Source organism: Poecilia mexicana, unplaced genomic scaffold (genome assembly GCF_051168715.1).
Source record: "Poecilia mexicana isolate PSO_F unplaced genomic scaffold, ASM5116871v1 scaffold_16, whole genome shotgun sequence".
NCBI classification, from domain to species: Eukaryota; Metazoa; Chordata; class Actinopteri; order Cyprinodontiformes; family Poeciliidae; genus Poecilia; species Poecilia mexicana.
In genome coordinates, this window is record NW_028263385.1 from 12,500,581 (window position 1) to 12,511,725 (window position 11,145).

Here is an 11,145-nt window from a genome sequence, read left to right on the forward strand (position 1 = left end):
TTTGGTCACACTTTATTTCTAAATTGAGAAAACATCTTTGGTACAAAAACAAAGAAAAAAAAATGAGGAACAGAACACAGAATGTGAAATAAATACAGTGGTACAAATAATACACTTTATGATAACTTCAAATTATTCAATGACCGACAAAAGTTTACTTAACCAAAGCTAAAAAAACCTTTAAAAAAAACCTTGCTTGTGCACAGATCCAGACCAGCTTCGCCACAAGATGGCGCCAGTCAAACGGGGCGTGGTGAACGGATACTTCCTTTTTCACAACGACGTTCTTCTTCGTTTCCAACTTGACGATCACGGAGCACAATCTGTCCGCAGCAGCACGACACTAACTTAACTGCATCCTGAAAAGGTTTGTTGTCTTTTATAAACCAGATGGGAACGGTTTAAACAGAAGCAGTCGATTCCGGTGTTTATTTCGCTGAAGAGTAGCTGTGTTAATCCTTTACTGTTTTCCTTTACTGTTAGTGTATAGTAAGTAAATTACGTCCATTCTCTTGTGTGCTAAAGGCGAGCTTATGTTAGCATTCTTAGCGTTGTGACTTTAGATCAAAGGTGTTTCTTTCGGTTTGGTCACGTTTCTTTTTTTTTTTTTTAAACACGAGGATAGCTTTTTGTTAGGACTCGACACAGTTTTGTTTGGGGAGATGTAGGGGAAGATTTCCGTTTGTCGGGAAGAGGGAGGAGCCGTGGGACTGAAAACACACAGACGGGTCATCTGACTGGCGTTGACATGTGTAAGCTGTAGTTCCCAAGAGTGTACTCATGCATGAGTATTTAAATATGTATGAGCTTTGTGAAATACTTCCAGTGATAATATCTTCTGTACTATAATATTTGCCTTGTGTTGACCTGACTTTTTAATGCTACAACAGGCTCGGCCGTTTAAAAACATTAGAATAACAAATCTTGTGAACAAACAGGAGGTCTCACTTGTATCTGTGTTTCACGCATCTTTTAGTTCAAATTTGAATATTTGACTCTGGTAAGAGAAGCAATACTTCATAATAACATTAATCAAGCTATAGTAAAAACTACAGCAGGGATGTCCAAATTATTTGTCATATGGGCCAAAATCGTTGGGTTAAAAGTGTTCGAAGGCCAATAAAATAAAAAGATTTAAAAAAGTAAAATCAAGCAAATGAAGTAGTTATTTTTTGTAGTTATAGATCTAAAAATTGAAACAGGATTTTGCACGTTTGATGTATTAAAATAAATACATGTAGTTGCGTCACTTTCTGTCAAAATGCTTGCTATATGTACCCAAGTTTAATAAATTAATTAATGTTGATTTGGATGCAGCAATGTCACCTTTTTAGTAGCATATTTATTATAAAAGCTTAGTTATAAAAAGTGAGTATTTTGGATTGCTGCAAAAGAAAACAAAAAGTTTGTTATAATTTTTACCTTTATCACAAATAAAAAGTCTCCATCTGCATCTGTGATGGTGGTTCAAATTTATGTCATCCTTAAATAGCAGTTGAGGGCCGCACAAAATCAGTTCAAGGCCCACAAATGACCCCTGCGCCACACTTTGGACACCCATGAACTACAGTGTTGCAAAGCAGGTCTTGAAAGTACATTTTCCCCAAAAAGTTACCCAAATGAGTAAATATTGTTACTACACTCCTCTGCTCATCTTAGCTTTGACTTAGCGACTATAATAAAGGTGATTTAAGAAGTAAAGTAACATTTAAATAAAACGTTTAGCAAGTTAGTGACTTCAAAAATGTTTCATTCTTTGGGACTCGTGCCATCTTTTACATCCCATATACAGGAAGCTATTTGCTATTTGTCAGTTTGATGAATCATTTCTTCACATTTTCCAATCAATATCGAGGTTTTCATTTAATATTTAAAATGCCCTGGTATTTTCAAGAGCTCTACCAAGATTCCCATGTTGTGTGAAAGAGAAGCAGGCCCACAGCATCACAGATCCTCCACTATACACTAAACTCTGCACATTAAATGTGTAATAATCTGCCAGTCAGAAGGTAACTGATACCCCTCTGTGTTTCCCTGTGGATAATTTTCAATGAGTGGGCTTTTTCCTGTAAATCTTTTGCAATTTCTGGTTATTTTTAGATTCCTGGACTAGAATCATTAGTGAAACAATTTAGCTGCTAATTTAATTTAAGTCACTTTTCAGAGCGTTGCTGTTAAGAGGTTAGTCATGAAAATGTTTCTAATAAGCAAACTGAATCTTTTTATGACAATCATTCTAAATGGCGTTTATAATATAACAACTTTAATATATTATTGTACATAATCTGTCATCTGTTATAAAGAAGCTTGTTTCAATAATAAATTAATCACATGACAAATAAAAATCAGCTTGATAATTTCCGTTCTCATGATTAATATTTTTTAAAGGCCAATTTTGTCTAGAGATTTAATAATCCATTTAATTTATGTTTTAGGTTGTGTATGGTACTCATTTCAGTTTTATTTATTGCTTTTCGTTGTCTTTTTTTGGATATTTAAAATATCTTCCAGTTCAAAATGAGCTTTTATTGATCTTTCATTATTTTGCCATTATGATATTACTTAAAAATGGTCTCAACAATATCATCGTTTATCGCAATTTATCATCCAACAAACCTTATTATGCATAGATCATCTGTCTACTTTTATGGGGTAATAAATGTAAAGGTTTTTGCTTTTCATTTGCATCTCTGCCACAAATACTTTTTTCCAAATGTTTATTTTTATTATATTAGTATAAAATCCTGTTTGTACTGCTCACAGACTGCTGAAGGATTATTTTTTTAATCATAAATGTACATTTTATCCCTTCAGGAATCGAGATGTTTTACACATGTGGACCCAATGAAGCCATGGTGGTGTCTGGTAATGGATTCCTGCTTATTTCCTGCAATAACACAGGATGTTTAGAAAATCCTTCCAGTAGCTGCTAGAAACAGATGATACTTAATGGCCGTGTTTATAAATGTGTTCTGCTTTTACTGAAGCTTTGTGATCCAATTATTTGCTCACATTGGATTTTTCTGCTTGGGGATTTTCCAGTTTTCTTTAATATGCTGCGACCAACTCGCCTGTATTGTGAAATGAAGCTAAAACTGATCCGTTTTCTGCTTCCTCTGGATAGTAAAGCAGCTGGTTGTTTGTCACTAATCAGATGTCTCTGTTTTCCCCGCCAGGCTGCGGCCGTTCTGAACCTCTGATGATTGCTGGAGGAAGAGTGTTTGTCTTCCCGTGTATCCAGCAGATCCAGAAGTGAGCCGCCTTCTGCCTCTGTGGTTCAGAGTCTCTGGCAAATTAAACTGAGACAAATGAGAGCACATAAATGATCGGGATATAGTCATTTCTTCTTTGTCACGCTTGCTTTGGGTTTTACGTCTGCAGAATCACACTCAACACCCTGACTCTCAACGTGAAGAGTGATAAAGTCTACACCCGTCATGGCGTCCCCATCTCGGTCACCGGCATCGCACAGGTGAGCGCCGACCGTTGTGTGGGAGAAAGGCTTTATAATCAGAAAGTTTAACAGAGTGGTTCGTTAAATCATCTTCTGTGAACATATTTACTTTTATGTCAAATCATAAAAACTCACCGATCCTTTTAGCACCACGTCAAACTTCATTGTGTTTAACTGGGATTTTATTTGATAAACCATAAACTGCAGTGTGTTTAAAATCTAAAGTACTTGCTCCCTTGACTCTGATGCCACTTAATAAAATCAATGTTTAAGGCGTAACATTATGACACCAACAGGTGAAATGACACTGATTATCTCTTCATCATGTCACCTGTCAGTTTGTTGGATTTATTAAGCAGCCAGTGAACATTTTACTCTTAAAATGAATGTGTTAGAAGCAGGAAGAACAGGAAATGTAAGGATTAGAGTCAGTTTGTCGAGGATGTTGTTGTGATTGTTGGACGACAGCGATGGAACAGATCCAGCTCCTGTGGGTTGTTTCCAATCTGCGGCTGTCAGATAATGTCTATTAAAACTGTTCAGAAGAGGCTGACTCAGCAGACGAGCTGCTGCCGCTCTGATTTCAGGGTTCGTATCGATGCTTTAAATCCTTCAACACGCTGAATTTATGCAGAAATAAATGCTTGATATCTGTAAAAAGTCCTTGAAAATTCCTGGTATTTTCAAGGACTGTCATAATCAAACTAAACTTTTCTTGTTTTAGATTAGTTAGAATTACCAAAATAATTTGAATACAAAAGCATGCCACACTTTTCAGATATTTGAGACCATGACTGACTTTCTCTTCCATTTTATTATTATGTTCATCTTTGTGTTGGTCTGTGACATACAATAGAGCAGAAATATCCTTTATTGTCTCACAATGGGGAAATTTCTTTGCAACCGCAACAACACAAAAGGCACAGCAGCAAATACTCACACAAAGATAGAATATGAAATAAAAGAAAGAACAAAAATACTTCACAGTAAGGGCAAAATTTAAACAAAAAAAAACAAAAACAGTTATAAAAAAAATACAATGTAGTTATGAAAAAGTTTCAAGGGATAAAATAAAATTTGCAAGGCAGAGTGGAAAGACGAGGAAACTGTGACTTTTTGTTTTACTGAATCAAATCTTACTAAATATTCTCCCTCTTTTAAACTTTTAGTTTCAGTTTTAGCTAAATCTTTTAGTTTTGTTTTTCCCAGGTGAAGATTCAGGGTCAGAACAAGGAGATGCTGGCCACAGCCTGCCAGATGTTCATGGGGAAGTCTGAGGCCGAGGTCGCTCAGATCGCTCTGGAGACACTGGAGGGCCACCAGAGAGCCATCATCGCTCATCTGACGGTCGAGGTCGGTCCGTCGAAACACCTTCACATGTTTTCACTTCAAATTTAACATCACACGGGTCAGAGCTTTGTCTGTATTGTGCTGTAAAATCTGTGGTAATGTTTTGCTTTCTGTGCTACCAGGAGATCTACCAGGATCGTAAGAAGTTCTCTGAGCAGGTGTTCAAGGTGGCCTCCTCCGACCTGGTCAACATGGGCATCGGTGTGGTCAGCTACACCCTGAAAGACGTCCACGATGATCAGGTTTGTGTTCTCTAAATAAAAGTCAACCATCTGGCATCTGCTGGCGTCTAATGAAAGCTCTCCGCCTCAGATGGCGTCCGCTGCTGAAGAACTTGAGTGATTTTGACCCAGCTAACTCCCGGCCTCGTTTAGGCCCAAGTGCTTCAGCGGTAGTCGAACCACTTCTTCATTGGTTTGACTAATGCACCACAACTGAATGACTGCGTGTCCGCTCTCTGGGGTTTCAGTGTGTTAAAGCGACAAACTCATTTAACGCTGGGAGGTTTTAGGGAGTTGAAATCCTTCTCTGCCTAATCGCAGAAGCCATTTTAATTCACACAGCCATAAATTCCCCTTTGTTTTGTTGCACAATCAGCACAAGGTTGGATGACATTGGTTGATTTTGAATCTTGTGACTCTCTATGTGTTGATGTTTGGTTCTTATCCTCCTGAAACTCCCGATGATTGATTTTTATTGACTTACTTTATCCACCAAATTTTTATTTTAAATCTGCTGCTGCTGCCTTTATGGTGCCGTTTTAACAGGATTCCTTCAGAAGACAAACAGACCTATAGCATCTCAAATTGTCTGCTGTATCTTACAGTGGGCTTGTTGTGCTTTTCCACATTTTCACACTTTGTTTCATGTGTCAAACTCGAGGCCCGGGGGCCAAATCTGGCTCACCAGAACTTCTTATGTGGCCATCTAAGTAAGCTCTAGATAAACAGATACGGTTGTGTGCCTAAATATTTTATCAATCAAATCAAAGCGGCTTCTATCTGAATTCAATCTGAAAACGTTTATTTAACTTTAAGAGGGACTTATCAAATGCAGATGCCCGTTTATTCATATTTTAACAGTTTAATGGGTAATTTTGTCGAGAACATTCATGATGCTGATGTGACCTGAAATAAAAACGAGTTTGACACCACTGCTACAGAGTCTCTGCTGGATCTTATAATCTTGCATTTTATGATGCGAGTTTTAAACTTTAAGAGGTTTTATGTTATTTGACATAATTATTTGACTACAGATGTGGGAAGTTTTAAGCCAATATCTATTTTTTGACTTGTGGAGGTCAATAGAACATCAGATTAACTTAAGTGGTATGTTTTCTTGTCTTTCCCATTTTGAAGAGTGGCCAAAAAAATATTATCGTGTCAGTTCTTAGCCAGTGAAAACCTTAAGTCACTGATTATTATTTAAACTTTCCTAGTTCCACCTGTAAATGAACTAAATTTCAAAGTATAAATAAAAAAAATGCTTCTTTTCCAATTTTATTGGAACTTGTTCGGCTATTTGTGTTTTCTAATCTTTCCTTTTCTGTCTACTCTGCAGGATTACCTTCACTCTCTGGGAAAAGCCCGGACAGCTCAGGTCCAGAGAGACGCAAGGATCGGAGAGGCTCAGTATAAACGCGACGCTGTTATCAAGGTATAGAATTACAAATGTAAAAATAAATGGTGAAAAAATATATATTTATATTTGGAATACTGTCCTTATGATCTTCCTGTCTCGATGGCTGTACGCAGGAGGCTCATGCAATGCAGGAAAAAGTTTCTGCACAGTACAAGAACGAGATCGAAATGGCGAAAGCTCAGAGAGACTACGAGCTGAAGAAAGCAGCCTACGACATCGAGGTCAACTCCAAGAAGGCCGAGTCAGAGATGGCCTACCAGCTTCAGGTGCCCACTGCACCACAGTGCACTACAGTTTGTAAACGACGCATCACATTTTTCTGCGTCAGCCACATTTAAAGGGGAACTATTGATCAAAATTCACATTTTCCACGTTTTTGAACTTCCATTTGGGTCTCCACTTCTTCTTAAAACAGCCCAAGAGCTTAAAAACAACTCCCAGCTGTTATTTGGCAATACGTTGATGTGTTTTGGTATCTGGAAAATGAGCCATTTCAAAAAGCAAACCCAGTGAAGCCTGATCGGTTACCTAGCAACTCAAGCAGAGCTTCAACATGTTTGGTCAGCTGGTTTTACCACTGTATGCTCTGTACAATGGCTGCTGGAGAAGACAAATGTTTTATTGTTGACTTACCATCCAGAAACCACTTGCTCCATTCTTGTTGGTTGTGCAGGAGGCTCCACTTCTGCTTTTCAAAGATGTACAATTGCATGTTTGTGCATCTGTTTGCAGCCATTTTCATATGCGAGTGTAATTGTTGAGTTGGGGGCGTGGCCACCAGCAGCTCACTTGGATTTAAAGTGACAGGACGCCGTAAACAGATCATTCTGAAAGGAACTCAAAATAAGAAGAATTGAGCAGAATGAAATCTCACAATTTTGTGCAAAAAACATAAATATGTTTTGTGTAACACAGACCTTATCCTAACCTGTTCGAAGAAGCATAATAGGCCATCTTTAAATATCCCACATTAGGTGGCGAAGACCAAGCAACGCATCGAGGAGGAGAAGATGCAGATTCAGGTGGTGGAGCGAACGCAGCAGATAACGCTGCAGGACCAGGAAATCATCCGGAAAGAGAAGGAGCTGGAGGCCAAAGTTAAGAAACCCGCAGAAGCTGAGAAATACCGGATGGAGAAGTTAGCCGAGGCGCAACGGTGAGCAGCACGCCGCCATTTTGTTGAGGTCATTGAGCTGCGATTGAAAGAGAGTATTTTACTCGTTCTGTTCTTCTTTTGTTCAGCCTGCAGCTCATCATGGAGGCTGAAGCTGAGGCAGAGTCGATTAAGGTCAAAACCCACTTTTACTTATTATTAATTATAATATTATGTTTGGTTTTGTGAGAAGGTCTAACACTGCTGCTTTGTTTGAGCTGTTGTCTCTAATGAGCATCTGTGTGTTTTTGCTTTCATGCAGATGAAGGGCGAGGCCGAGGCTTTCGCTCTGGAGGCTAAAGGTCGCGCTGAGGCAGAGCAGATGGCCAAAAAGGCCGAGGCCTTCAAGCAGTACAAAGATGGAGCCATGGTGGACATGCTGCTGGAGAAACTTCCTCTGGTCAGTTTAACTCTCTCTGATAAAATAATGGAATCAAACCTTAGAGCTGAGAGAAGAATCACTTACTTAGCCAAAACAAATTTACTTTTTTATTTTGAGCATGATGGGAAGGACATCGAAGGGGTGAGAGAGCTGCAGTAAACTCATCATTAATTATTACAAATTATAACCATGAATATAAAAACAAATAAGAACCAAGCTAACCTTAGGCTGAGATCTGAAAACATCTCGCTGTGCAAAGATCCTCAGCAGAGCAAGATGTGTTTACTGCATGAACCAAGTCAGCCTTTAGAAATACAGCTGAAACCAGAGGTTTACATACACCACTGTTAAATCAGATCAAACTTCTACTGTTGTCAGCCAGTTAGAATTACAAAAATTACTTATGTTTGCTAAATGACACAATAAGGAGACAAACATTTCAGATTTATTATGTGGAAATATTTAACTATGTTCCAAAAGGACAATGACCCCAGTTATACAGTCAACATGGTTACAAAGTGGCTTCAGGAAAATACTCAATGTTTTGGCTTGGCCCTCTTAAAGTCCTGATCTCACAGCTGAACTGAGTTTATGATCGGATCTGAAAAGGCGCGTGAGCGAAGTGGACTTCAAACCCGACTCGGTTCTGTCAGGAGGAACGGGCCAGAAGATGGAGGAGGGAAACCGAAACGTTTGAATCATTCATGCAGTTCAGAGGCTAAGCTAACCAATAAATGTATCCAACTTCAGATTTTGGAGACAAGTAGTAAATCTGACATATTTTCTCGTCATTGTGGCTTTTAGCAAATAGAAATAATTTGTGATTGTAGTTAACATAAAGCAAGAGAAGTTTGTGGTGATTTAACTTTAGAGGTTGAGAGAAAAATGTTTGTGGCTTTTTTATATGGCATATTTAAACTTCTGGTTTCTTCTGTAAACGATAGATGATATTCAAACAACTTTATGAAACCCAGACAGCCCTCTTTGCTGTAAAATACACCAAAAATATTGGATTTTTAACCTTTTTTGGTATCTTTTCATTCCTTAAAACTGTTGATTCTGTCTGAAAACATTTTGTCATAATTTTATTGTAAATTCCTCATTACAACCAACCTTATTCTTTTTGCTTTCTCTGACGTGTCGCTGCAGATGGCCGAGGAGATCAGCAAGCCGATGTCGAAGGCGCAGAAGATCACCATGGTGTCCAGCGGCGGCTCCGAGGTGGGAGCCGCCAAACTGGCTGGAGAGGTTCTGGACATCATGACCCGGCTGCCTGAGGCTGTGGAAAAACTCACAGGAGTTGAAATCTCACAGGTACTACTGAGTCCGATCTGTTAAAAGACAGATAATTCACCTGACTGAGCAAACTGAAAATGCTGGTTTCTTATTTTTCTCCAATTCAGGTCACATCAAAGGCGTCCCGTGTGCGTTAGGACGGGTGATGATCTGAGAGCCCCACGCCTCCTCCTCGTGTCCAATCTGTACCATCTGTCCATGCATGTTTCCCCTCCTTTCTGTGGCTTCTGCGCATTTGCTGGATGTCTGCTGTTTTTCTCCCCATCGTTACCAACCATAGAAACACTCGATGTTTTTTGGGCCCGTGGGAGCCGTAGCCGCTCCCCTCTCAGAGCTGCTGCCTTTTTATACCCGATTTTCAATATGCAACTTCTTGCCTTGTGGTTTTCCTCGTCGTTCCTGTGAAGGAGCTGGACCATGAAACCATCACTCCTCTGATCAGAGTTCAGAGGTCACTGTGCCTTTTTCTAATTTGTAGCAGAACGCAAAGTGCTTTAGCAAGTTCAGGGAGCCCGAATTACACCTGCTGCTACAATGGAAGAACTGTCCCGTCACTTGAAGAGCGGCTGCTCTCCCCTGTTTGAAATCAGGACTGAAATGTTGGAAAACCTCTCAAATTTTTAATTTGTTTACCATAATAATTGTCGCTCTCTCTGCGGTCCTGACTGTTCACAACATTGAGCTCTTAAATCAGGGTTGTCAAACTCATTTTCCTTTTGGGCCAAATCAAGACCATAAATGCTCTTAAAGGGCCGGCTGTGCCAGAATGCGTTGATAAAACCCATAAAACTGTTAAAATATAAATAAATTCTTAAAAACATATTTTCAGTCACTCCAAGATTTCACAGTCGATTTTTTTGCCAAAAAAAAACAACAAAAAAAACAACTAATTAGCAGAAGTATAGTAGAAAAACAGATTTTTTTTTTTGCGAAAAACAAACTTGCGCAAGTTTCCACAATTCACAAAAAAACTGGAGTGACGAATTGATGCAATTTGGCTGTAAATGGATAAAAAGTGCTTCAAATTGGTTGATGAAATAATATTTAAGCTTGCTGTTATCTGGACGGTTCCATTTCGGTGTCCCTTTGGAGTCAAGAGGGCCACATAAAGAGCTGTGGCGGCCCAGATTTGGCCCCCAGACCTTGAGTTTGACACATCGGTTTTAAATCCTCTCTGGTAATTAAATTACTTCTCACTGCTAGCGTTGTTGTCCATTGGCTGCATTTCTTATCAGTTTGAGCTGCAGGCGGAGGGATTTCTGTCTCAAAATGTCGGAGCAAGTGTTCAATGGGTACAAGTTTTGAGGTTTTCCTGTTCGATGCGTCGAAAGCGTCTGGTGGTTGGAGAAAAGCATGTTGTCTCTTTGCAGCATGAAGTTGCACTCTTTGTGGTCAAATTCTGGGCTTTTTTATCCTGTAGAAACAGAATCTGCACTAACTAATGTCACAATTCACATCTTAGCTTATGTGTTTTTTTTCTCCTCTTGGAGTTTAAATTAGACATAGGATGTTTTTCCAATTTTGATCATACTGCACCTTTAAATGGTACAAATCATACAGGATATTTGAGAAGTTTGTTTCAATATAATTGCAGGTGTATTCTTATAATTTTTTTTGTATGTATATTAACTACCAGTCGCATCTGTATCAGATTTTATAGACTTTTACCCAAAATACCCAAAGGTTTTGCATCAGTAAGCCTTCTTGCTGTCGATGTGATTCTTGTGAAGAATGCTTCAAAAACGTTTGTTGCATGGCTACTTAAACTGATATCAACGTAAATCATATTTAGTGTGGAACTGCTTGTATTAAACAGTCAGTAGTGAATGATTAATAAAACGTTTAACTCACCGAAAACAGTCTGGTGTT

The 11,145-nt window shown here is 38.9% G+C and overlaps 1 protein-coding gene across 1 annotated transcript; it reads left to right on the plus strand.

The window, feature by feature from the left end:
* The first annotated feature begins 233 nt into the window (after positions 1-233).
* flot1b (flotillin 1b) lies at positions 234-11,133 on the plus strand. Its single transcript, XM_014987116.2, has 13 exons — positions 234-367; positions 2,815-2,865; positions 3,177-3,252; positions 3,382-3,472; positions 4,664-4,807; positions 4,927-5,046; positions 6,365-6,460; positions 6,559-6,711; positions 7,420-7,601; positions 7,688-7,733; positions 7,861-7,998; positions 9,130-9,294; positions 9,384-11,133. The coding sequence occupies exons 2-13, from the start codon at positions 2,823-2,825 to the stop codon at positions 9,411-9,413; spliced, it is 1,284 nt and encodes a 427-aa protein (XP_014842602.1). The 5' UTR covers positions 234-367; positions 2,815-2,822; the 3' UTR covers positions 9,414-11,133.
* The last annotated feature ends 12 nt before the right edge of the window (positions 11,134-11,145 follow it).

Coding starts and splice junctions, on each gene's coding strand:
- flot1b (XM_014987116.2), top strand. CDS start 2,823: ATGTTTTACACATGTGGACCCAATGAAGCCATGGTGGTGTCTG. Junction 2,866..3,176: donor TGAAGCCATGGTGGTGTCTG/GTAATGGATTCC, acceptor TTTCCCCGCCAG/GCTGCGGCCGTTCTGAACCT. Junction 3,473..4,663: donor CGGTCACCGGCATCGCACAG/GTGAGCGCCGAC, acceptor TGTTTTTCCCAG/GTGAAGATTCAGGGTCAGAA.